Genomic DNA, 26,237 nt, shown 5'->3' on the forward strand with positions numbered 1-26,237 from the left:
ATATGTAGAAGAGAATCAGAAAGATTCAGTCACATGCCCAAGGCAACACAGCTATTAAGTGGCAGAACCATAACTTAACACTTCTTATCTTCTAAAAACAAATCAAATATTTTTCTACACCGTAAGGTATCACACCATAACACCACACACTCACACATATTCGCATGAGCTCATACACACAACCAAACATTTAAACACACGCGCTACTTGAAGTATATCAATTAATTTCTCATGTTCGTCTCTCTCTTAATAGACATAACACAGAACTTAAGATTAGCCTAACCTAATATTGTCTAATATTGTACCCCTGCTTCTGCCTGGTTCTAATTACTACAAGTGATTTTTCTCATAATTTATTTACTATCACCTAGCTGTTTTAAAGTTAGAATTGTGGAATAAAAACACCGATTGAGAGATGGTGGTTTAAGATCTGTTTGGCAGAAGCCAAAATAATCATGTAAGAAAACAATTACCTTAATAACAGATGTCTCAACTCTGGATGGGGGACTCTGAACTTGTGCTGCTGCCGCCATATTTGCAATGGTGCTGAGATGGTTCATCTGGCTCATTGCCATGGTGACAGATGCTGGAGGTAGGCTGACAGGAATTAGAGGGTGGGGCATCATCATAAAAGGAAGTTCCAGTCCTATAAAAAATACACATATATCATCATTGCTCTGTTCAAATAAAACTATGAAACATGGTGTATCTCATTTATTAAAATGGCAAAGAACATAAATCATTGAAAATTTAAGCATTAAGAAATGTTCTAATAATGACTGCCAAAGGAAAGATATTTGTCCCTTTTTATGCAATGACATCCACTCACCACTCAAGGAAATTAGTTTTAATGCTAACCAGTTCGGTGCCATGTTTTATCATATCACCACGCTTCATGTGTTTAGTACAAATGGTCAATTTGTTGCTGTATTATTCTTCTGATCAGTCTAATTCTTGTTTAAAATATGAGGGTTTTTTTTTAGCTTATCACAATTGGTTATCTAAATGTAATATCTCTTTATTCTGTCCTGTATTTTACTATCCAATAATTAGATTTTTTTTTTCAACTACTATTTTTAGTGCCAGAAAATGTCATTATACAATTTGGCAGAAGGTGGTTCAGCTGAAGATGGTGGAGAGGATGACCAAGTGGAAGGCTATGAGAGGTCCAGCATGCAGAGGGGGGCAACAGAAGGGTGAGATCCCTGGGGTGGGCAAGAGCACAGTGTTTCCTTATGCCAGGGAACATCACTGCTGCTTGTGGGGAATGAATATAGTAATTTGGACACAATATTATTCCAAATCTTCTAATGATTAATTTGAAATGAGGTTTTAAAAAGTATATCACGTTTGAAGATTGGCCAAGTGACTTCTGAGAAAATAACCTCAAGTAAGTAAATTTCCCCCAAACCATATTTTCTTTTTTATTTCTCGATTTCTTATATAGGTCTTCAATTTAAAAAAAATTCCACAATATTTAGCCTATTTTTGGAGTCTGATCTAGTTTGACTAACCAAATTAAGATAACATGCATTCTGTTATATATCTAGAGAATTAATTACTTTGTGGAACTGAAGCTCACTGGTAGTTGTATTAAGTGATATTCTAGCCACCATTCAGAGTTAAAGTTCCTCACCGAATTTCACCACAAATCCTAAACATGGAATTATTAAATGCCCAAGATGGTTAGACATAGTACAAAGAACCTAAGAGATTACTTTACAAAGGTCTGTAAGGTCACAGCAGTAAATGAAATGTGTGTGCATCAATAAAAAATCACCTTTCTTCAACTACAGAGAAACAAGAGTTGATGATTATGGCGATATACTGTCAAAGTCAAAACAGTACATCTGAGGTCTTGCATTTTAGTCATGGTGGCTACGTCTTGGATTTCAGTAGATTGTGAAACACCTTAATAGGATATATCTTGGAAGCTGTTTATGAATAATTTCAATTTAGACATGTCCCCAAATTAAATTAATTTAACATTAACTTATTGTTTGACTGAATCTGTTGAATATACAAACTACCCACTTGAAAGAAAATTTCTGTAATGTCCTCATCAGTCTATGAGTTTTCATTTCTTAAAAAAAGAAATCATATTTTCTTATAATATGCTTAGAAACAGAAAAGTTGGTAAAACTCCAATTTAAATGCTTTAGCTCTATTAAAAGCCTCATTGTAAAATCTCTACGACATAGTTTTTAATGAAGAATACTTAGTTACTGCCATGATTTTTTTCCATTTACTTCATGAAGACAGTTAAGGTTCAATATAAATTCAAACTCATTAGCTCAATACTGTCTGGATCTTAGAGTAAATTGTTCAGAAGTGGGTAATGAAAACTCAATTCAAATTCTTCAGCAATCAAACAAAGCAATTTTATTAAACAATGAAAAGAATCAATTAAAATGGATATCTTTATTATCTTTATTATTTTACAAGAAACCATGACAGCTTTTGGCTAAAAAAGGTTTATAGCTTCATCCAGAAATGACTCACATAAAAGAAATTTCTCCAGCTTATTCCTACACTGTGATATAAAAGTTCACTTCCATATTCACAAATTTATGAACCTTATTATTTACTCATGCCTTTTTTGACACTTATACCAAGGTCCTAGTCAAACATTCAAAAATTTTAAGTATGAATTTTTCAAATGTATGATATCATGAAAACATTCAGTGACAAAACATTGTAAAAATCTCCATTCTACAATGCCTTTATCAATGTATGCACAAATTTTTCTTTACATTTTTACTTTTTATAGTATCAGTTAAAACAAGAATTGAGGAAGAAGCACTGATAGTTGGTATAGAAATAACATTTTGGAATAAATGCTATTTGAATACGAAAACTGGATTGGGAATTTGTAATTAATGGACAATTTTCTCTACATATTTCATTTACAATATCCAACAAAAGCAAGCATTATATTTTCATAGCATGTTGCTTATTTGAGCGATTAATATATGGAGTGTAGAAAAATATTCACATTCATTAGTTTAGACTGAGTTTGAGTTCTGTTTATATCTATTATCTACTTTTGTTTTTTCTGTTCATTTGAACCAATTTCTTCTTTTATTTGAGTTCTGATTGCCAGTTACTAAATTGGAAGAAGTCATTTTTCCAAATATATTTCAATTTTGCCCTCATAGTAGAGAAGCACTATAACTCTGTTTTTTCACATTATATAAAATATTAAGCCAAAATTCTGACTGAATCATTCTGAAACAGATTATAGACAAAATACAATCTATTTTCACATCTCTTTTGCATCACAGGATATTAGTCCCTTGTGTAAGGTAAATATCAATCACCCATATGTGAATTTTCCACAGCAAGTTTATAACACTAGATTGGATTTTCCCCACTACATAAAATGCTCCTAACCATCTCTGCCAATCTTCATTTGTTAAATACTCATGATGTTAGCTCATTTGGGTAATAAATAGAGCAAACAATTAAGAAACTAAGTCTGATGAAAAATATACAATATATAACTAAGTCAGCTGTAAGTGATTTTTGCATTATTTATAACATCCTTTTCCTCTATTAGCATGAATAAATAAGAATTGAAAATAGGCCACTTCAGAACAAGACATACCCATAGTTATTAAATGTATAATTTCAGGTGCTTTGGTTTAAGCCAATATATTCAGTGACTGATATAAACCAGTATATATATGTATACTATGCCTACATACAAATATATACACACATATATATACCTTTAAAATTAAAGTGTACTACTATGCCCACATGAAATCTTGCAAGAGACAGATTAAATATGTAAGAAAAATTCTTATATTTGCTAAGGAGAGTTAGAGAGAAACAGAAAAGAGTTGATTAAATTTTTCTCCCCTATTTTATAGAATCACATTGCTTCTTGACTTTATAGTGGAAGAACAAGATGCAGTTGACACAACCCTACCCTGAAAGAACACACACTGTCATAGGTTGTTGAGGCACATATGCAAAACCTGGTAAAATAAAACTATAAAATGGTTTGAGCCAAGGAAAATGGTCATGAGTTCATGAAAAGACTCAGACAGTGTGTCCAGCTGTTGATTACTTGGGGGGAGGGGACAGATGGGAGAGAGGATCTCCCATACCTAGTTGTAGACACAGGTTGTGGAGAAAAGAAACTGTCTCTGGTTTGACACCTGCTTACATAGGTTCAGCCGAGGGCAGAGAACAACAGGCAGCTGCTATATGCTGAGATTAAGAGTGTAACCGCAAGCACCGTCGAGGCCAGCCACTAATGCTATGGCATGATTTTGGTAGAGTGAAAATTAACAAATGTACAGGCTTGCAACAGCCAGAGGTAAGTGTGTACATAAATGAAAGAAAGAAAATTGAAATTAATGCCTGATCACCAATTCTGTCTCTGGCTAAAAACTGTTAATTATGCATTTTATATAAACTGAAACAATTCCCTTCCCCTGCCTAATTATACTGATTTAAGAATTTATCAATAATTATGTATACGAATATATGGAACCTATATAAAAAAAGTGATTGTGTGTGTTTAGTTTTCCTTTGGGTAAAAAGATGTATATTCTTCAGGGACAAGCAAGGTGATCTTCAGATTTAGTATAAGTGAAATTTGAATTTGTAAAGACCAGGTATAGGAGATTCTCTCCCACCTTACAATTCAGATTCTGAAAAAAGGCAAACAGCTTGATGCACTGTCTCAGTCTTTTTATGAGCTCAGACCACTTTTCTTGGCTTGCCCATATTTTATATTTTATCATATTTTCTGATACATATTTTATGATGGACCAATCTTGAATGCAGAAATATACTGCTTTGGGGACGCCTTTAAATTTTGAAAGCTAACTCTACTCTAAAGATAACCAGATTATGGGACGGTCAGAACTGATGGGTTACAAATATAAAATGGTTTTATTTTTCCTCTAATTAGTGCCTTCAAACATGTTTTGTCAAGGCTCCCTTTTCTGCACCTTAATAACCTCCTAGAATGGAAAAATCCATTATAGGGGCCCCTGGGTGGCTCAGTTGATTTCAGCGACCAACTCTTTATTTCGGCTCAGGTCATGATCTCAAGATCATGAGATTGGGATCCATGTTCAGTGTGGAGTCTACTTGAGAGTCTCTCTCTCCCTGTCTCTCTGCCCCTCCCCTGTTGGTGCACATGCTTTCTCTCTCTAAAAAACAAGCAAACAAACAAACAAAAAAACCCAAATAACAAAAAACTCCACAAAAACTAACAAACAAAAAATCCATTCTAGTTAACACTCATCTCTGTTTCCCCAACCCCATGAGCACTGGCCAGCCCTAGAGCCTAGGTAGCCTGGAAGACATGGGCTTGGCTAGTTTTTCATCCATCCTCCTCCTTTCTTTCTCCTGGATAGTAGGATAAAAGCCTCCTACCCAACCAGTTCCTGCTCAAGTCCTCCCTGCACTGTAGCTTCTATGACTAGACGTAGCGGCCATTTACATCTTCCCATGGCAGGTGCTTAATGCTAAGTATCTCCTAAGTCATGTCTGATTCTTTAAGAGGGGCCCTTCCAGAGGAAATTCCTAGCAGCAGGAGTCCCTGACAATGGAAATCTCTCTCAGCTTCCTGTTCTTCTGAGCTCCCGAAACTGCCATCACCTCTTAAAACTAAAGTTCTTCTCTTGGTGTGGGTCCTCTTGTTTCAATGATGTCCACTCTCTCTACCCTGCCACCTCTCAATTCTTTATCCCCATGCTCATTTATGTACAGAAAACAGATCAGCAGTTCAAACCAAAAAAGAAATCCAGCTTTGAAATGATGTGGAGGCACCTGTAATCCTTGAATAATTCTCTTGGAACTCCCCCTCTCTTCACTTGGTGGTGAGGAAGTGCTCTCAAAAAGGGATCAGTGAGCCACAGCCCTCCCCACTAGATGCCATCTCTTCACTACAAGGGTTTCTTCAACTCCCCACTCCCTATGGTCCTACCCTCTTATAATACAGGAGGAGGAGATTTGTGGGGTCTGGAGGGATAGTTAGGATAGGCTGGTTCAGGGGCTATTAATAAGTAGCAGTTGCTTGTTACTTTCTTTAAAATGAGGAGAGCATGCTACCTTCTGTTCTGGTGTGGGACCACAGGAAAAATTCTACTCAATATCTTGTTATGTGATATATTCAATAGAACCAATGACAAATATGGCTAAGTTATAAATAAAATTTTAGTAACTGATTCTTGCAAATAAACTGAAACAAAGGGAAAGAAATGTGAATGTTCAGCGTTTAGAATGCTATTTTGCAAATAAACTGAAACATTAAATTATCAATTCAGACAGATGTTAAAAAAAAGATTACCATGAAAAAGAATCAAAGAGCGATTAAATGTGGAGTTAATCATTAGAGAAGAAGAGTAGATCACTTTGTTTTTTGGCACACAAGTTTTAAGTAGAAGAGGAAATGGAAAATGTTTTGGGGAAGCATATTATTACTGTTTCTCTTTAATTAAAAACAAAACAAAACATAAACTTTGGGTATGTGTATGAGTCTTACCAAATATCCTAGCCCAGATAATCATATTTATGATCGAATCCTGCATATATGTAATGAGAAATAGATTCCAAAAGGGAAGGCCATAGTATTTTTTATGAATTTTGGATAGAGTACATGTAAAATAATCAAACATAAAATTAAAGTGATCTGTATAAAACAAACACCTTTAAACTATCATGCATTAAAATAGTAAAAGTACATGTAAACATTATTGCCCTTTATATCTAGGTAACATGTAACTATTCATTCAGATTCTCCCACAGGCTGACCCTGATAAAGGAGGCAAATCTCAGAGGGACTAACGGTCACACCACTGTTTAGTGAGTGACACTGATAGACTGTGATGGGAACCTGACATTGTCAAGATTCGTTTACAATGAAAATGATGGCAAGAGCAGGCATTTACTCCATACCATTGGAGACCACTCAGACGGATGTCAATGCCATCTTAATAATGGAGACAAGACTATTCAGTTAGAGTAAATACTAGTCACAGACACTATGGATATTCAGTTGTTATTTCAAAGGTGAGCAAGAATAAACAAGTTATTATCTGTTAGGGGATTAACTTCATCCTAATAAAAAAATAAGATATAAATTGTCAGCAGTACTCCTAGTGCTTTGCATAAACGGAGAAAACAGTCCTCTCATGAGTTAATGTAATCTTTAAATCTTTTTCTGGATAATGATCTGAGCTCAGTTGATCTACATTAGCATATAAAAACGCTGAAATCTTTTGGTGTTTCAGTTCAACTTCATCAAATTATTTTAAAATGAAGAAGTAATCTTTTCCAGGTACAATTAATTAGGGGCACAATTTAAAAAACAAAACAAAACAAAATATCCTAGTTGAGATATAGTGGTTTAGCAAAACAAACAAACAACAAACAAAAAACCCACCACAAATGCCTAGGTTTTAATGACTACAGAGAAGGCCATTTCCAGAATCTAAAATTTGTATATGTACACATCTCATGTTTGATTTGGAATTGCTGGGGAAAAACGAAACTCGTTGGCTATCATGTAACCAATTCTGCTCAGCTGATGTTCTGACATCAACTTACTCTTTTTCTTAGAAAGAAGAGGGTTGTCATGAATTCTAACTATCCTCCTACCAGTAAATATGAGTCATTTAGGTAAGCAGGTTACTCTTCCAGAAATATTTAGACATATTTTCTTTAGCTCTTTATCATTAACTAAACCTTACTCTGTGTTACCTGGGTGCTAAGTATTTGTTAATTAGGAATTTAAAACTCTTGCCATATAAGAAAGCTTCTATTTTTCCTGTGATGTTTTCTTTTGAATGCAGAGCTACTTTGGTACATTTTATTTTATGTATATAATGGTGATACTATTAACACCAGTGCTATTATAAAGTCCATGGATTCATCAGAACAATGCTAATAGCTAGATTTCTTCACCAAGCTGAGGTATTTCTATTTCCTTACGTATCCTGCAGTGTTGCTGAAAGTGGTGTAAGTTAACAGGCTACACAAAGTGACATACAAGATACTGGAAATCAGGGCTGCTTATTTCTTTCTTATTTTAATTGAATATTCTTCACCATGGCTAATGATTCTTGAACTAGAAAGAATGAGAAACAAATTGTAAAATCAGAGCTGAGGTTCAAGTCACTAAGATCAAATGGAATACATAAAAGTGTCCTTAAAGAACAGTGAGAAATACAAAAAATAATTATCCTGAGAATCCTTGAGGAATCATGGAAAACCAGAACAGCATTAGGTAACTTAATATAGACAATGACTTACATTTGAAAAGCCTTGATTTTAAACTCATAAAAATTATTAGAATGAATTGCTATATACAGTGCAATACTTTATATTTTCCCTTATTTTGTACCAAATTCCAGAAAGTTTTGATACAACCTAAAATAAAGGAGGGAAGGCCATTAGTATAAAGATAAAAAGTTAAATACTTTACGTGGAGAAGACAGAGATAATTACATCAGAAAACACTTTGCTTTTTGATGCTGTTGTTTTCTTTGGACTCATTAGCACCACGCTCTAAGTGTTAACCAGGTAAAATGGATCCACAAAACAAAACAAAACAAAACAAACAAAACAAAACAAAACAAAACAAAACAAAACAAAACAAAACAAAACCAGACTCAGACGGAGTACGCAGTTACACAGGACTCAATACAAGGAAAGAAATAGTAGCCAGATTAATTTGTGTAGACTGAATATTTCGAAGTTTTGTTGATATGGACTATAAGATGATTGGAAGTGAGAGCCAAATGTTTTTATTCAGTGGAAATGAGAATATTGCAACAGATTGGTTAATTTCCACAGTGAAAGTATAACGCTATTACGGACAGTGTAGAAATAACAATACTAAAAACATATGTAAGCTTTCCGATCTAAAACATATTCATGAAATTCTTCAAAATAAAGCAGTTGGGTACAATTATCCATGTTAATTTAACTGCATCTTTTAACCTTTCTCATTGCCAATGTCAGTGGATTTCTACCTTTTCCCACTTTAACTCATCAAATTATTTTTCCATTAGGCAAACAAATGAACTAGAAATTCTCCTCTCTAAGGATATTGTAATTTTTACAATTACATCAAATAAAATTTCAAGTTAATATACTTTATATACTGTTAGAGTAATCAATGTCATGGTATATAATATTAATAAGTTTATGTTCACGGGTAAGTGTTGTTCATGGTCACTTTACAACAGTTTTAATTTCCATTTTTTTATACAATGTTTTCAGTTTTAAATTATTTATGTTGAAACTGAAAAATCTTCTCACTTGAGCCAAAATTGCTATTAAATCTTCCAAAAAACAAAAAACCCTCATAGGTACGATGGAATACTCATGGGAATTATCTCAATATTTCTAATTTGTATGGATCTACATCTTAAATTATCTTCTCCCCAAACCTGGTTGGCCTTAAAGAATGGCATCACCAGCTAGTTTATAAACCAGAAACGTAGGAATCATCTTTATCTCCTCCTCTCTCACTGTGTGCCACAAACGTCCAATTCCATTTCATGTCCTGTTGATTTCATCTATGTAATTTATCTCTACTTCCATATCTGCCCCTGGAATCAGATTCAAGGATCATCATTACTTTTAAGCACAAAGCTTACACTGTCACTCCCCTGCTTAAAGAACTTCTGTTGTTTCCCATTGTTATTAAAGAAAGACTCAATGTTTCTTGTCTTAATGTAAGCACCACATGGTCAGCCCAATGTTTCTTTTGTTCATCATTGTATCTCCAGCATTTAACAAAGTAGGGCTAACTTTCAGTCAGTTCTTGAGTTGAAAGCTGCAATTCTCAGACCAATTCTTTTCTCTCTTTTTTTTAAAGATTTTATTTATTTATTTGACAGAGATAGAGACAGCCAGCGAGAGAGGGAACACAAGCAGGGGGAGTGGGAGAGGAAGAAGCAGGCTCATAGCGGAGGAGCCTGATGTGGGGCTCGATCCCATAACGCGCCGGGATCACGCCGAGCCAAAGGCAGATGCTTAACCGCTGTGCCACCCAGGCGCCCCTCTCAGACCAATTCTTAAATTCATATGAGGTAAACTTCAATGTTGCTTTTAAAAATGCCAAGCTATAGCCTTTGTCCTTGAGCAGTTTACAGTGTGGGAGAGAGATACACAAATATAGCACATAGGTACATAATTTTATCCTTTGACTGGAATAAAAGAGAAGCTGAAGTATGTTTGATATTTTGGAAATAAACTTGATAGAACTTGGTAATCATTTAGGTACAAAAGGGGATGAAGAGAGTAAAATGTGAGAGATGAGTGGAGTATCTAGACTAACGGGGTGTATGGTGATAACATTAACGAGGCGAAGAAGGTGATATCTAACATGATCATCTATTTTCAATGTGTCAGTCATTGTGGTAGGTTTTTAGATGTACTATCCAATGAATCTTAGGAAACTGAGGAAGATCCACGTGACTGTTATAAAGGTTGATTTAATTTGCCCCAGGATTTAGATTCAGGAATTCTGAACATGCAATCCAAACTTCAAATTGACTAATGAGGGAGATCTGATTTAACAATAAATAAAAATCAGTTCAATTTTGGACTTACCAAATATGAGATATTTCAGGAACAATCCAATAGAGATTGACAACAAGCAATTAGAAATACAGAATTGAAATTTGGAAGAAAAGCAGATACCCATTCAGGTAGATTTTGATATGTTTGATTCGTAGGTGGGACATTAAGCCATGAAGCTTGAAGAGGGTACAGAAAACAATAAAGGCATTTCTACTAAAAGTATATTTCTACTGTAAGCCACAGAATAAGTCCCAAATAAGGCAACTGAATGATTTCAAAACAAAACAAAAGAGAAGAAAAAGAAGCCTGAGAAGCACCAAAGAGTATCAATGCCTGTTTATAATTTTCAAGTCTCTCCACTTTAGCTATAATATTCTTTTTAATAAGAAACTAAACATGAATACCTGACAGGCCTTGAGTCTCAATTAATACTGAATGAATGAATGTAGGACATTATGATTGAATGTAAAGATTTAACAATCCTAATTATTATTTAAGTAAATAGACTAAACAAGGACAACACACACACACACACACAGAGCTAAGCATAGCTTGAAAGGTGCCATTAGTCCAATTTCTAATATGATAAATAATTACAATATCCAGCAATTACAAGATCCCCTTAAGAACATTATGGGGAGAGGCAGCTTTAAATCAAAAGTCTACATATCACAAGTAACTCAGCACATTTGAAGGACCATTGAAATAATATTATATTATAGTGGTAGATTACATGCAGATGGCAGGCCTGTTGAAAGCTACTGTTTATATGAAACCAAATCATTCTTTCTGTAGCTTTTATTATATGTAGTGAAGACATACTATTCAAAGCACTTTTCATCAGTTTTTCATGGGCAGACATGGCAGGTGATTTTCAAGGTCAAAATGACCACTAAAATTTCAGTTGTTAGCAATGAAAGAAATACTTAAAAGATTAGCATTAATGTGGATAATTTCATTTCTACATTTTAACTCTAATGTAGGAATTAAATATAAGCACTCATTTTTCTCCCAAGAATAAATGCGTACAACATGCTTTCTTAGATTGTTGTGACAATGTGAATTAGAATAAGAAAAATGGTTAGAAAATGTGTTTTGAAATGAGGATTGATTTTCTGATAATATCAACACCCTTAGGTCAGTATAAAGTAAAATTTAAACATCCTGATTCATTTTTTATTTAAACAAATATCTAGTGTAACTATTATAACCATAGTATGACCAATAAAGAATATAAGGGAGAATACAACCAACCTAAGGTCACACAATGATGATTCAGTGTCAGAATTAAGTGCTTAACATAGGTTCTATGTTCATTTAAACACACACACACACACACACACACACACACACACACACGGTAGTGTTTGGATAAATCACAGTATTTTTCTTCCATAAAATTTTCCCAGCATCAATATTTAAAAGACACATACCTTGTTAAAATATAAATAATGAATGGTGAAATTACCATTTTTTCTAAAGTGCTTAAATGGAGAAACAGAATTCTTAAAAATCTTAAACTGACAAAACCAACATCTATACAAATTGTCTTTATCTGTACTAAAGATATTGTATTTCACATGTCTTTATCTGTACTAAAGATATTGTATTTCACATGTTTTCAGTGTAAAGAGAACTCTACCTATTAAAAAAAATATCTTCTAGGGAGGGATCCTTAATTACTGAATAAAAACTAGCTATCTAATTGTAGAAAATACTCTACATAATAAAAAAATTATAATGATCTGTTATTTTCTCTTGTGATCAAAAATCTGTTTTAAATAATTTCAGTATTTTCTCCAACATTAAAATATAGCACTGTTTCTCTTTTTCTCTGTTCTACCACACATGTTCTCTCACATCATTACACAGGGAATGTTAGAACCATTGTCAACAGTACACAGATGCTCTCATTTATATGTACCTGGCCTAACACCTGGGTAAATAAACCTTGTTAAATGCTGCTCTTAATTAAAATAATTTATATTAAATAACTATTTAAGACTTCAGTTAGTAGGCTAAGGCACAATTTTTCAAAACAAATTAAATACCTCAAGAACTGCCTTTAGTTTACATGGTCTGTACAGAAACTGTTTTTCCTCTTCGGTAAATTTTGAAATTTTGTTCTATGAGCTTTCTATGAAGAGTTACTTTTCACAAAGAAGCCTCTTGAGTATAGTTTGTATCTTATCATGTATTTGAATTATTTTCACTAAGAAATATAATTCTGTTATGGACATACTGATAAAAAATTCAAAAATAATTTATTTGTAATGCCTTTTGTGTATAACACTATGTGGGATTTTTTGTATATTTATATATTAGCTATTATAAATTTAACAAATCTACAAAAGTATTAAGAGTTTAAGAATAGAAGGCTTAATTTTTAAATGTGTCAAATTTCTACTTACTGTGAAAATAATTTTTGAAAATCACTCATGTGCATTTGCTCAAATTAATATTAAGATATGTTTAAATTCTGGCTCTGAAAAATATTTCATAATCTTGTCTATCCAAAAGTCAAGTTAATATTGCATATCAAAAATCTTGAAGAGGAAACAGGAAGAAACCATCAGACTATTAAGATTATAATGCAACCATATCAAATAGAAAAAAAAAATAGAAATCGGACAGAAAATAGAAATAAATTTTTAAAATATCAATATATGATCACATAAAGAGAATCAGATCCAACAATTTCACAGTATATGGAAAAAGAGCAAGAAATTATATTTAAACAGCGCTCTACAACATACAATTTATTTCTATGTATATATTTGATTAGAATTGAATATACATAGAATGTTAGAGTACAAAGCAGACACAGAAATCATTCATTCATTTTTTAACATATATCAAACACCTTTTATGTATCAGGCATTGTTCTAAGCACTGGGACTAGAGCAGTAAAGAAAGAAGATAAAAATCTATATCCTTGTGGAGTTTATATTCTAGTTGAGAGGTGGGTAGAGAAAATAATGAGCAAATAAATAAATAAAGTGACATGGTATATTAAATGAGATGCCATTCCGGAAGGCTGGAAGAATTTCTGCACATATGTGATGCATGTGTGCACATGTTAGCATGTGGGTTAGGAGAGCACATTGGAAAGACTTCTCCGAGAAGACCTCACCATCAAGCACAGTTCTCTCATTTTGCAGCAGAGGACACGTGTTCAGAATGATTAAATGACACTCTTGAGGCCATATAACTCTCCAGGAAAAGAGTTGGACTTGGAATACATTTATCTCCTGACCCTTGGTCCTAAATCCTTTCTACGGCACAACAGAGCACACCAAGTTGAGAGAACTGCCGGGACTGGTCAACAAGGCAAAGACAAGCATAAATGGTGGGTCTGGATGACAGCTGGTAGCCCCACTGATGGAGAAAAAAAGTACATATTAGGAAAGCATCAGAAGTCAGAAAGAATTAGGTAGGCTAGGGCCAGATTATGGAAGTTCTCAGATGTCAGGATGATGAGTTTGGTCATCATCTTAGGCAGGCGAAAGATATGATTAAAGCAATGTATCAGATGGTCAGAAGGAGGAGAAGGAACTCATCATCAGGAATAATCACCACAAGTTCTGTCATCCACCACATTGACATTGATGTGACCAGGGCAGGAATCCTGATTCTCATATTTCATGCCACTGGAAAATTGATAAAATAGAAAAAAAAAATCTTGTGTTCTCTATCAGTAGAGTTTTCTAAGATGATGATTGAAGAACAAAATTGGTTTCCAGAGCCAGACATGACAAAACAATTATGTTGAGTGAGGACATACCACGTACTCTTCCCTATATCTAAATCCCAGGGCTTGTAAACTAGTTCCTTTTATATACGTACCAAATATTTTTCCCCAAGAAAAGGAAAACTCTGTGTGTTTTGTATGGAAGTCTTCACATAAAGAGATACAATTTACTCTTTCTTGACAGAGGGCAACAGCCTACCAGTGAATATGAGTTCAGCAATGTAGAGTTCTTAATAGAAAAGCAGGAGGATGGTCAGTAGATTCAGAGTCCATGGACTTTTTTTTTAGACCCTCCTCAAGCAACACAATTAGAGAAGGCAGAAAGGAACTATTCCCCTAAAATTCATGATTTAATAATAAGGTTAATGAAATAGGACAAGTTCGACTTTAATATTTTATTGAAAACTTAAATCTGGAAATGTGTTTTAATATTGCTATTTCTATTCTGTGCAGAGTGTATATTACTGTTCCGTAGCATCTCAAATAACTGTTATCATACAGAATATTATACACATCAGCAGATAGCAACACAGTATTTACTATCCTGACATTGAAAAATATGCAGCAGTAAAATAAACATCCCCACCTTAGCCACTATTTTGCTATTCTTTGGTTTTTGTCACGGTTCACAATTCTTAGGTTTACTAGTATGCCTCAAAAATAACAGTATATAATATATATCATGTAGGTGATAATGTCTAAGTGATGCCACAAAAATTTGATTTCCAATACTGTATATAATGTCTTATTGGAATTGTATATCCAAATGTATGCATACAAAAAGTACTTACTTTCTCTAGCCTGATAAAATCACAGGGCATGATAAGCCTTTATTTTGTCTGAGTGAGGAGAGTTTTATTTTTCTTACAGAAACCATAAAAGGATCATATTATATTAAGGTGTGATTTTTTATTTGTACGAGATGTCTTTATAAAGTATATCATTTCCTTGAACAGTTTTTGTTTTCTTACCCCAAAGTTTTCAAGTTAAATTCTATTTTTATCTGAATGATTGGAAACCTGGTACAATTTAGCATGCTAAAATAAATTTTCAAACAGCTTACTATGTATAGACTGCTTTTAAAAATTCAAAACAGCCCCCATAGCAAATGTCATTTCTTTCATAGTTACAAAATGCAAACTCCAAGTGTTTTATCCTAATGAATAAATGAGTTTGTCCTTTATGTATAAAATATAGTTTGTGTTTGTTGCACAAGTTTTTAATAATAGATGAATTTTAGGTTTGCTCCAACGTATTCAATAAAGTGTGATTAATTTGGTTTTTCAAAAATGCAAACTAGACATTACTATATTACTTCGCAAAATGCACAGCTTGCAACATTATTGTCTCAGTGGGATCTTAAATTGAATTGTAAAATGTGTCTTATTTCCAGTTTGATTTATGTAAGAGATAGCAGTGGATAATGTCCCTTTTGAAGTTTCACTGCTTTGTGTGAACAAACAATATAACCCTAAAATTCATAATACAGTTTATTAGAACCCGAAGCAAACTTTCGAGTTATATCATGTTTGACTGAAATGAAAACTTAGAAGGGACTAACACCACCTTTCTAATGAAACAACTTCTTGAAGGTTCCTATTATGACAGATTACACAATACATTTTTGACATTTTCTGTGATTTTTATTATGATATTTCAAGTAATTACCAAATCATGTTTTTCTCGAAAAAAGCTTTCCTGTGCCCTGAGAATTAATCTATGATACCATTTAACTTGGCTTTTTGAAGTAAATATCACCAGATAAAAGCCAGCTGGATCTGAATAATAGGATACTTGAATGAATGTATTAGTGTTTGAAAAAAAGAGTACAAATCTTCTAAAAAGATTAATTTCCATAAAAAAGATAGCTCCCAGATCTACAAAAGAATAAATTCAAAAACATAATAAACTCTCAGAAAGAAAGGTAGATTAAAGGAAAAGCTGCGGCACCTTGTTACTGCAGCTGTTGTGTGGCAATGATTCTGTATCAATTACGTTTGGTGGGTCCTGTAGGGCTCTTCAAAGCTTTGTGTGGAAAGCCGGAATATGGGATACAAGTGACACCGTAAGTAATAACTTCAACGATTAATTTTGATGCAACACCACTTCCATTCTGATCTTACTCTCAGTATTTACAGTTGAGAGAAGCTACAAAGGTTCTGATGGGAATATATGAATCCAGTAAGGACATTTTTTCCCCCTTCATTTATTAAAGATGTGGATATGAATTTTTCTTTGTCATGAAAATATTGCAGCTTATCATGCGACATAGTTGCTGACATCATCATGTAAAAAGACCTGAGTTGGCCAATGGACTCTATTTTCAATATCCTGTTTCAGAACGTGTTCTCTAAAAAGGGCCATGTATTCTGTTCACACGACTTCTCTATTTTAGTTTGTACAGTTACTAATAAAAACGAAGTTTGGCCAGGCAGAAATTCCGCTGGGCGGTGAAATGTGCCCTTCCGTCTTGAATGATTGTTATGCTACTATTACCTTTAAGGAAAAAAAAAATCGGAAGCAAATGCAGAGATAAATTAACTTTAACTTAGATTAAATCCTATAAAAATGTAAATCCGTTAAAAGAATTGGCATTAAAATGCTAGATCAATCTGAGATAACTTCATGAGAAATCCAAATAATGAAGAAGAAAGGAAAATGACTATCCCATCAAAACAAGAGAAGAAAAATCAACTGAAGGATATTAGTAAGTCATTTTGGCAACTATATTTTGAAATTAATTTTAATATGCGGAGTAAAACAAACTGCTAACTTCCCTTACTTCCCTCCCTTTTTAAAAAATTTTCTACAGTATACTGTCAAAATCAACTCCAAAATGAAATGTTCCCTAGTAGTTGCATATGTCTATTTACACTGAGCAAGTTGTTTAAGTATACTGAGATGGTCAAGTATGAAGTCAATGTCCATCATAATGAACACATAAAAGACATATTGCCATTATCAGAAAAACAGCACTGCGTAGGAAAGGCTGTAATGTTGATCTGGAAAAGATTTTTGAAAGGAAGGTTGCCTTCTCTGCACTCATATTAACTATTAAATGGTTATGACAATTTTTAACAGTAGCTCAAGAATTTCTTTATCATACTTCTTCAAGAAAGCTGCTTTTAGTTAAAACATAAAAATGGTAGTTACAAGGTTTCTGCAAACATAACTGCCATTCCATTAAGGAAATGGTGCAGCAAACAGTAAATAGTGGCCTCAAGGGAAATGTAAGTATTGATTTTATTACTGTGTTGGTTGGTTTGTATTTGCAATTGTCAACTCTAATTTTGGACTATGCTTTAAGTATCCTTAAAACTGCTTAAGGAAAGGACAGATATTAATTGGAAAATATTGATAATTATTATCCTTATGCTTTAAATATCATAAGAAATTATTTCTTTCCAGCTTTTGCTAGACTGTCTCTTAAAAATAGGAAATTTTAATTTTGCTGTACATAGGAAATGAACAATCAACTCATTTTCATTAAGTTAAATTATATACTCATTTTGTACACTATAAATCAGTATTTTACTCTAGGAATAAAATCAATTACTATGAAATGTGTAAACATGGTTACATCTTTCCTTAATGTAGTTTGGAAATTTAGCTTTGAAATTCATTGATATGGAAGTTTTCATTCACCTAAAAGACATAAAATAGCTATGAAACTAATTTTAAGTTTAGAATTTTCATCATATTGAAATAAACTTCAACTCATAGCCTCGTTAAATATAAAATGATCATATACTAAAAAAACACAAATTTGCCAACTTAATATAATTAATGTTTTATATTATCATCATCATTATCTTGATCATCATAGATTTCCTCTTTACATTTCACTAAATGACATTCATACATTTATGCTAAAGGTGTAATTAAGAACACAGATCATTTTCTTAAACCATGCCAGAGAGCATCTCTGTTTAATATGTAAATTTTCAACTATACCTACGGGGCTGTAAATATAGTCAGTGTTAAACTTCTACAATTAACTAAAAGAAGTGTTTATGCTACACATAAATTTTAGAAATGTCCTCTGTGGAAATCTAAAGAGGTGCAAATTAATATTAAAAAAAACATTATGGCTGTTCTTCAGATTAAAAAACATAAAGTATTCTTAGGTTCAGAAGCTATACAGTACACTTTAACCATCGCATATCAAAAAGAGAAAGAAAACCTTTTATAAATACACACAAAATCTTCAATGTCACTAAATGCCACATCCCTAAATGAATCGATGAAGAGGGTCAAAGGAAAATTCTTCTCTTGGTTTTAACATTAAAGTCATACTTCCATTGTGTTTTAAAATATTTAGAGAGGAGAAACGTCTTAATGAAGTTAAACCTTGCTTTGACTAGAAAGATAGAAATTCTTTGCGCATAATATATATTCAATATGTATTTATTGGACTACATTTCTCAGTTCCAAATAATTAAAATTTGGTAGATAAATATATAAACTGGCCTCACTGGCTGGACTGTAGACTTGAACCCTAGCTCCGTCATTTACTCCTCAGTTCAGAATAAAAGTCATGAGCATTTCTTCATACTCACTTTGGAATTCGCCGTAGACTAGAAAGCCTTGNTCTTTGCGCATAATATATATTCAATATGTATTTATTGGACTACATTTCTCAGTTCCAAATAATTAAAATTTGATAGATAAATATATAAACTGGCCTCACTGGCTGGACTGTAGACTTGAACCCTAGCTCTGTCATTTACTCCTCAGTTCAGAATAAAAGTCATGAGCATTTCTTCATACTCACTTCGGAATTCGCCATAGACTAGAAAGCCTTGCNCGCCGTAGACTAGAAAGCCTTGACAGGGATTATTCTCCCAACAAGCTAACTGAATGAATGAGATGCACACAAAAATTTTAGCAAGACATCTGGCAGGTCTGAAGTTTTATTTGCAAAAACAAGGAAAGATAAAATTAGAGATAAATAATAATCATTTAAAAATCAACAGAGACTTCGAAAATAAGTTTTTATTCATCTTCATTAGCAAACTTCCTGAGACCATCGTATTGTTTCACCGTGTCTAAGACTTTCACGTTTCTCATTTGAAACTACTTCATTCTCCTTCTCACTACCACCACTGACTATAAGCATTTTTAGAGGAAACTCTGGCAAAAGTGCACTGTAAATAGATCAAGTTTCCTTATATAGATTATAAAAAATCAAGAGTCTTCTTTATAATATATAGCTGTATATAGCAGTGATTCTCAAACACATTGGTTTCAGGATCTCTCTACACACATCGGCCATATGTCAATATTTACCATATTAGAAAATTAGGAATAAAAATATTTATTTACTAAAAAATAACTATAAATTCATTGCATATTAGCATAAATACTATGTTTTAATAAGAAATAAATATTTCCCCAAAAATACACTTTTGCAAAATTCTTCAATGCCTGGCTTAAGAGAAGTCATTTGGATTTTCATATTACTTCTATATTAGTCTGTTGCAATGCATAAAACACGTAGTCTCTAAAAGCTCCAGTATACTCATGACAGAATGAAGTTTTTAAACTTCATTATTATTATGAAAAATATTTTGACCTCTTGGACTCCTGGAGAGTGTTTTGAGAGCCCTCCCCTCCATGCGCTGTGGGACCACAGTGCTGCTACATCTGATAACATTCTAGGACATCTTAGAACATCTGGATATGTATTAATTTAGTAAATCAAAAAATATCCTAATATGACTTCAGTCAATAAGAACAAGATTAGAAAACTTGATAAAATTTCTTATATAAAAGTCATTACTTTCATGCCAACAATGGAATTTTTTAAAAAGTAGGAATAAGAAAGGGAAGTCTGTCTCTAGACTTAATTTTACCTCACAGGAAATACTAGTTAGTATAGAAGCATAGTAGTCGGTAAAAGTTAGATACTGCCTTTGCCGTCCTGAGTACAAAGACTCACTCTGGACCTCTAAAACTTCATCTGGAAAGTGGGAATAACACCTATTCAAGGGCAAGCACAGAATTAAGTGAGATGATGTACATGAAGCATAAAGTACATAGAACTAGGTAATTAATAATTATTAAGTAGAAAAGTCAAGGTTGAGATCACAGGTGTTGAGGTCAGACAGAAATGTGACAGGGACAAGATATTCAAGAAGCGCTATGACCTCAGTCTGTCATGTGTAATGTACCAATAATCAAGGATAAGTATCAAATTAGCACTCTGAGTAGATAATAAGCATATACGATGCACCTGTCATATAACTCATAGGGGGAGGAAGAGGAAGTGCCTGAAAAAAAAAGGATAATTTCACCATGTCAATTTGGAGTTTATAAAATTATAGAAAGGCAAGTATGACTATCCTTAAGAAATATTAGACCTAAGAGGAGCACATTTCAAAACAAATAGAGAAATAGTGAATATGCCCTGAATATTAGAAGTGAAAGGAATACAATTTGAAACTGGAAAGTTCTAAAAATCCAAGTAGAACTTGACCATCTCAGTTTTACAAGGAAAAGTGCAACATTCTTTCAAGGGGTTCCTTAAGTTCTTTTTTTTTTTTTTAAAGATTTTATTTATGTATTTGACAGAGAGAAAGAGCACAACCAGGGGGAGAGGCAGGCAGAGGGAGAGGGAGGAGCAGACTCCCTGCTGAGCAGGGGAGCCAGATCAGGGCTTGATCCCAGGACAATGGCGGGGATCATGACCTGAGCCAAGGCAGATACTTAGGCAGACACTTAACTGACTAAGCCACCCAGGCGACCCTCCTTAAGTTCCTTAAAGGTAAAGTCTCCACCTTTAGTTTCTACATTGCCTAAGTCTACCCAGTACAGGGATCAGAATAGGCATTTAGTGAACTGGCATGAAGAAAGAAGGCAATGCATTATAATTAACATTTGTATGATGCTTTGGAGTTTAAGAAACATCACTAGAATTTAACAACAAACGAACTTGCTAGGGAGCTACCTGAGAGTTTAGACTTTTAGTAACAAGAATAGTGCACAAGTGTCCCTGTCCCTGGGTGGCTCGGTTGGTTAGGCATCTGACTCCTGATTTCAGTTCAGGTCAAGATCCCAGTGTCCTGGAATCAAACCCCATGTCGGGCTCCATGCTCAGATGGAGTCTGCTTGCTGCCCCTTTCCCCACTCATGCTCTCTCTCTCTCTATCTCTAAAATAAATAAAATCTTAAAAAAAACAGTGCACAATAGTAATGAATAAGAGCACATCACCACAGAATGATAGGGAAAATTAGCAGGGGAGTTTATTTTTCAAAAGTTTTATTTATTGAAGTATAGTTGGTACACAATGTTACATTAGTTTCAAGTATACAGCATAGTGTTTTTGACAACTCTATACATTATGCCATGCTCACTACAAGTGTAGCTGCCATCTGTCACCAGGCTTGCTATTACAATACTATTGACTCTATTCCTTACGCTGTACCTTTCATTCCCATGACTTATTCATTCCACAACTGGAAACCTGTAACTTCCACTCCCCTTCCTCAATTTTGCTCATCCCTCTGCCCCCTCCCCTCCGGCAAAGATCAGTTTGTTCTCTGGCTTTATGGATCAGTTTCCAGCAGGAAACTTTAAATATAATGTTGGATTAATGAAATGCAGGAGTTAGATTGAGACAGTATAAAAAGTATTTTTATTTTTAAATTAGCAGTTAACAAAAAAGGGAGGAAGTCTTTTATTAAAGATAGTAAAAATGTTCAAACCAATCTTTTGTGATTACTCATTTTATAATTCAGAGATATTAATACACCAAAAACATTTTTATAATTGTCTAAATTCTACAAAATTAATGAGATCTTTTTAATTCTAATATTTAAGATCAGCTGAAAGGTTTTATAAACAACTGACCTAAATTATCTATTATATCAGTGATTGAAAAAATAGATACCAATCCACTTCCAGATGACTTGGCTAATATGTTTTAATTGGTAAATGAAAGCCACACATTACAGGTAATCAATAATATTCCCAGTGGCATTTCTATTTCTATCAAAATTTCATTTCTAGTTTCCCAGATGCATTCAAAGCAAGCATGAAAATTTAATTTTTAGACTGCAAAATGTCAAATGAATGTTACCCAGTTTAAAATTCAAGGAAGTGCTGTTGAGTGGGAATATATAGAAGAAAAAGAAAATAGCAAGATTATGTATGCTTTCAGCCAAAAGTATTCATAATCCTTAAGAGATCTTAAAGGTCAATAATAATGGAACATTCCCATTTTTCACCGTCATTTCCCATGGTGAAATCTTGAATAGTTATTCAAGATATTTTACTATTACTAAGTATGAAAAAGAATCAGTTTGAGTTCACATTAAATTTGATTAATGCATATGGCTTTTGAAAATATAAAATTTGAAATGTTCCTAAGGAAAATAGAGTTTTGAAAATTTCAATTAATTACTTGATTACTTTAAGTATGGGTTAATAATACAATTTCCAATTAAAAAACTTATTTGGCCATCTTAAAAACTGAATAAAAGACAATAACCTATATTTGACTATTTTAGACATGCCATATAAATGGAATCATGTAGTATTTGTCTCTCTGCGCTGGCTTCTTTCACTTAGCTGGGATGAGGAGGACATAGAGACTTGCTAATCAATGGGCATAAGTTTTAGTTAAGCAAGATGAATAAGCACTAGGGAATTTCTGTGCAACACTGTACCTATATTCAACAATACTGTATTGCACACTTAAAAATTAAAGAGGGTGAATCTCATGTTAAGTGGTTCTACCAAATTAAAATAAAATCATTTAAAGAAGATAATAACAATATGAAAGAACATAACTACAGGTTTTCATAACTCTCTTGGTGCACTAAATAAAATCCAACTGATAAAGCATAAATATTAAATATATTTTAAAATGTCACGGGTTAAAATAAATAATCTGCTTGATTATGGATAGCACCAATAAGGAAATTTGGGGGAAGTTTTGGGTTCCTACTTGTCAATATATTACTCTGTCACTTTGAAAAAACAAAATGGTTTATTAAAAATATATATTCTATGTAAAAGACCCAGGAATATATCATTAATTCTTATTGTTTTAAAGACAGTTATTTAATTTACTAAATATTCATTCTCAAAATGCATTTTTTTATAATTGAATGCCCAGAGATTTAGAGATATATAAAATAACTACCTACTAAGGAAATGCCATTTTGCTTTTATAGATATTTTATTACATCAATGGAAATTTCTCTATATCCTTCTATGACTAAACTCATAAGCTATAACATAAAAATTACTATCAACAATGTAGGCCAGCCATAAAATTCAATTAAAAATCCCTACATTTTAAGCAGTTATAGTAGCATAATGTGTAAACATGAGCTGAAGTGATGTGCAGCTCCTAGAGCATGTCACATTTAGAAAATAAATGTTTTAACTGTTTCACCATCACTTTCTCAGTGCAAAGAATCTTGAAGCCCTCTTTTTTAATCCTTACAACTTACTGGGAAAGTTAGTGCTTTTGTTAAAGAACAATGACATGCTCATAATTTTTTTTTTTTTAGTTAAATCTGTTTAGCAGTATTGTTTTTAACACATTTTTGGACTCCAAAACGTACATCCCTTGTTAAGTCATTCTTTCAACAAATATTGGTTGCAGGCCCTGTTCTAGACACAGAGATTAGCAATGAGCAAATTGGACAGCAAAGTCACAGGCCGCGTGGGGCTGACGTTCCAATAATTATATGCTCAATAAATCACATGATTTGTCAGATTGTGATAAGTACCATGGAGAAAAACCAAGGAAAAAGAGGAGAGGGAGTATTTACATATTGAGGAGGTAGGGAGCAATGTAAAATAAGGTTGTTGGTTAAAGCCTTAAAAAAAAGGTAGCACTTGAAGGAGATGAGATAACAAGATCTATGGATCTCCGGAAGAAGAGGATTCCAAGAAGAGGGAAGAGCAATGCAAAGATCCTGAGGCAGGACTCTTCCTACAGTAGTTCAGAAATGGCAAGGGGCACAGAGTGGCTACAGGTGAGTGCATGAAAGTGAGCATAAGAGGTAAAGCAGAGTCAAGAAGAATCCAGGAGCTCATCATGCAGTATTACAGGTTATCAATAGTTTTTATTATCTTACTCTACGAGAAACAGGAAGAATTAGGGATGGTATACACAGAACAATGGCCTGGTCTGACAGAGGTGTTCACAGGACACTCTGACAGCTATACAGGAGAAGGCAGGAAGCAAGAAATCAGGTTAGAACACCCTCACGGTGATCCAGGCAAGAGGTGATGAAGGGGTACGAGGTGGGTGGATCTGTGGATACATCAGATGTGGGTATAAGAGAGGGAAGAGTCTGCAATGGCTCCAAGGTTTGGGGCACGAGAAAGGGAGTACAAAAATGGAGTTGCCAAAAACACAGATGAGAAGACTGAGGAATGAGTAGGTTCAGGGTAAGACCACCAATTCTTTGCAGAAATTTTACATCTGAGATGTCCTAAACTGAGTCAAGTAACAGTTTTGGGAGGTAGAGTCCACAGGCAGAGATACTGCTCCTGAAATACGTTGTTTTCATTTATAGAGTAACCAAATGGCTCATGAGCAGATGGTCTCAAATTATACATCTCTTTCATACCTGGTTGTTTAGGTTTTCATTGTAAATAGTATATCTTAAAAATATAACACAGTTTATTTAATATTTCATTGTTTTCAGGATTCACACTCATTTATTAATGTAATTCATTTACTGAGTGCTCACTGAATGGGAATCACTGCTCCAAATACTGGGGACTACAGAAAGAATATGTTCTGCCCTTGAGGTACTCATAGATGACCAAGAAAGGAAAAAGATACTTTGGTGTTTATACATCTTGAGGATTTGAGAAGCAAAGTGGAAATGTATGCCTTATATGCACTGTATTTATCTATATGGCTTAATGCACTGTGGTTGTAATAACTGTACTAGAACTATATGTGACTTTTAGAAAGCATACAAAGATGATATAAGGAAAACCATATACTGTTTTATGAAAATTAAGACAATGGCATCAAAAAGCTCAGGGAGTTAAATTATCTTATTATGTCGTATTAGAGATGCATCTCTATTTGCTATTTTACAGGTATAAACAAAGCACCATAGGTCAAGGGCATGCTCACTCAAGTGGGGAAGATCTCCATAGAAAAGGAAACACTGGAAATGTAGATTAATGAAGGAAAAATGACATTTTTTGGCAGAAGGAACAAACAGCAAGTTTGTGCATGTGCGCGTGTGTGCGCACACACACACACACACACACACACACCTTTGTGGGGCAAATAATTATAGCCAGTGCTTTTAAGGAAAAGTTGGGGCATGGGGAGTGGAGCATAAAAAGAGAGTCCAACAACATTGCATTTAAATTTAACATTCATTTCCAATTCCAAAAGACTTAAAATTAAATCTTAATCAAGCTTAAAGAAAACCAATATTTTGAATGATAAATACAACTCAAATAAACTAGTCATCTCAAATTTATTTATTGGTTTACTTCTCAAATTAGTATAGTAAGGTATCATTTTTGTGATGTAATATGAATTGAAGGTCCTTCTAACCTAAAATCTCTTGCACTTGTTTGAGGTATTATTTTCTATTTTGTGTTTTACGTTAATGTGTAATACCTAACATTTGGTCCATGGGTTTAAATATACATTAATTTTTTCCCAGTAAAGACAAAAATTATTGGAAAAGCCCTCTACCAAAATCACTTCTCCACCTTCCATATTGTGATTTCATGGTGAGGCTCCAACAGTTCACCCTATGGTTTGGGCTGCAAATCTTGGCATCTGATCAGTATTCAAATCCTAGTTCAACCATGTCGAAGTGCGTTATCTTGGGGAATTTGTTTCTCTCAGTTTTCCTCTAGATCAGGGAGAATCATCATTGTTCCTGCCTTCTTATTACATTGTTATATTGAATGGCTTAAACACAAGTA

General features: G+C 33.5%; 1 protein-coding gene across 1 annotated transcript in view; it reads right to left on the minus strand.

Annotated features, from left to right (window-relative positions):
• Positions 1–26,237, minus strand: part of DACH1 (dachshund family transcription factor 1) — a gene marked incomplete at its 5' end in the record, with an annotated part of 415,054 nt that overhangs the window by 129,396 nt on the left and 259,421 nt on the right. The window contains one exon of the mRNA XM_011218601.3: positions 474–646. Coding sequence (XP_011216903.3) covers positions 474–646 — 173 coding nt within the window. The remainder of the gene's footprint in view (positions 1–473; positions 647–26,237) is intronic.

Source organism: Ailuropoda melanoleuca, chromosome 7 (assembly GCF_002007445.2).
Source record: "Ailuropoda melanoleuca isolate Jingjing chromosome 7, ASM200744v2, whole genome shotgun sequence".
Taxonomy (NCBI): Eukaryota; Metazoa; Chordata; class Mammalia; order Carnivora; family Ursidae; genus Ailuropoda; species Ailuropoda melanoleuca.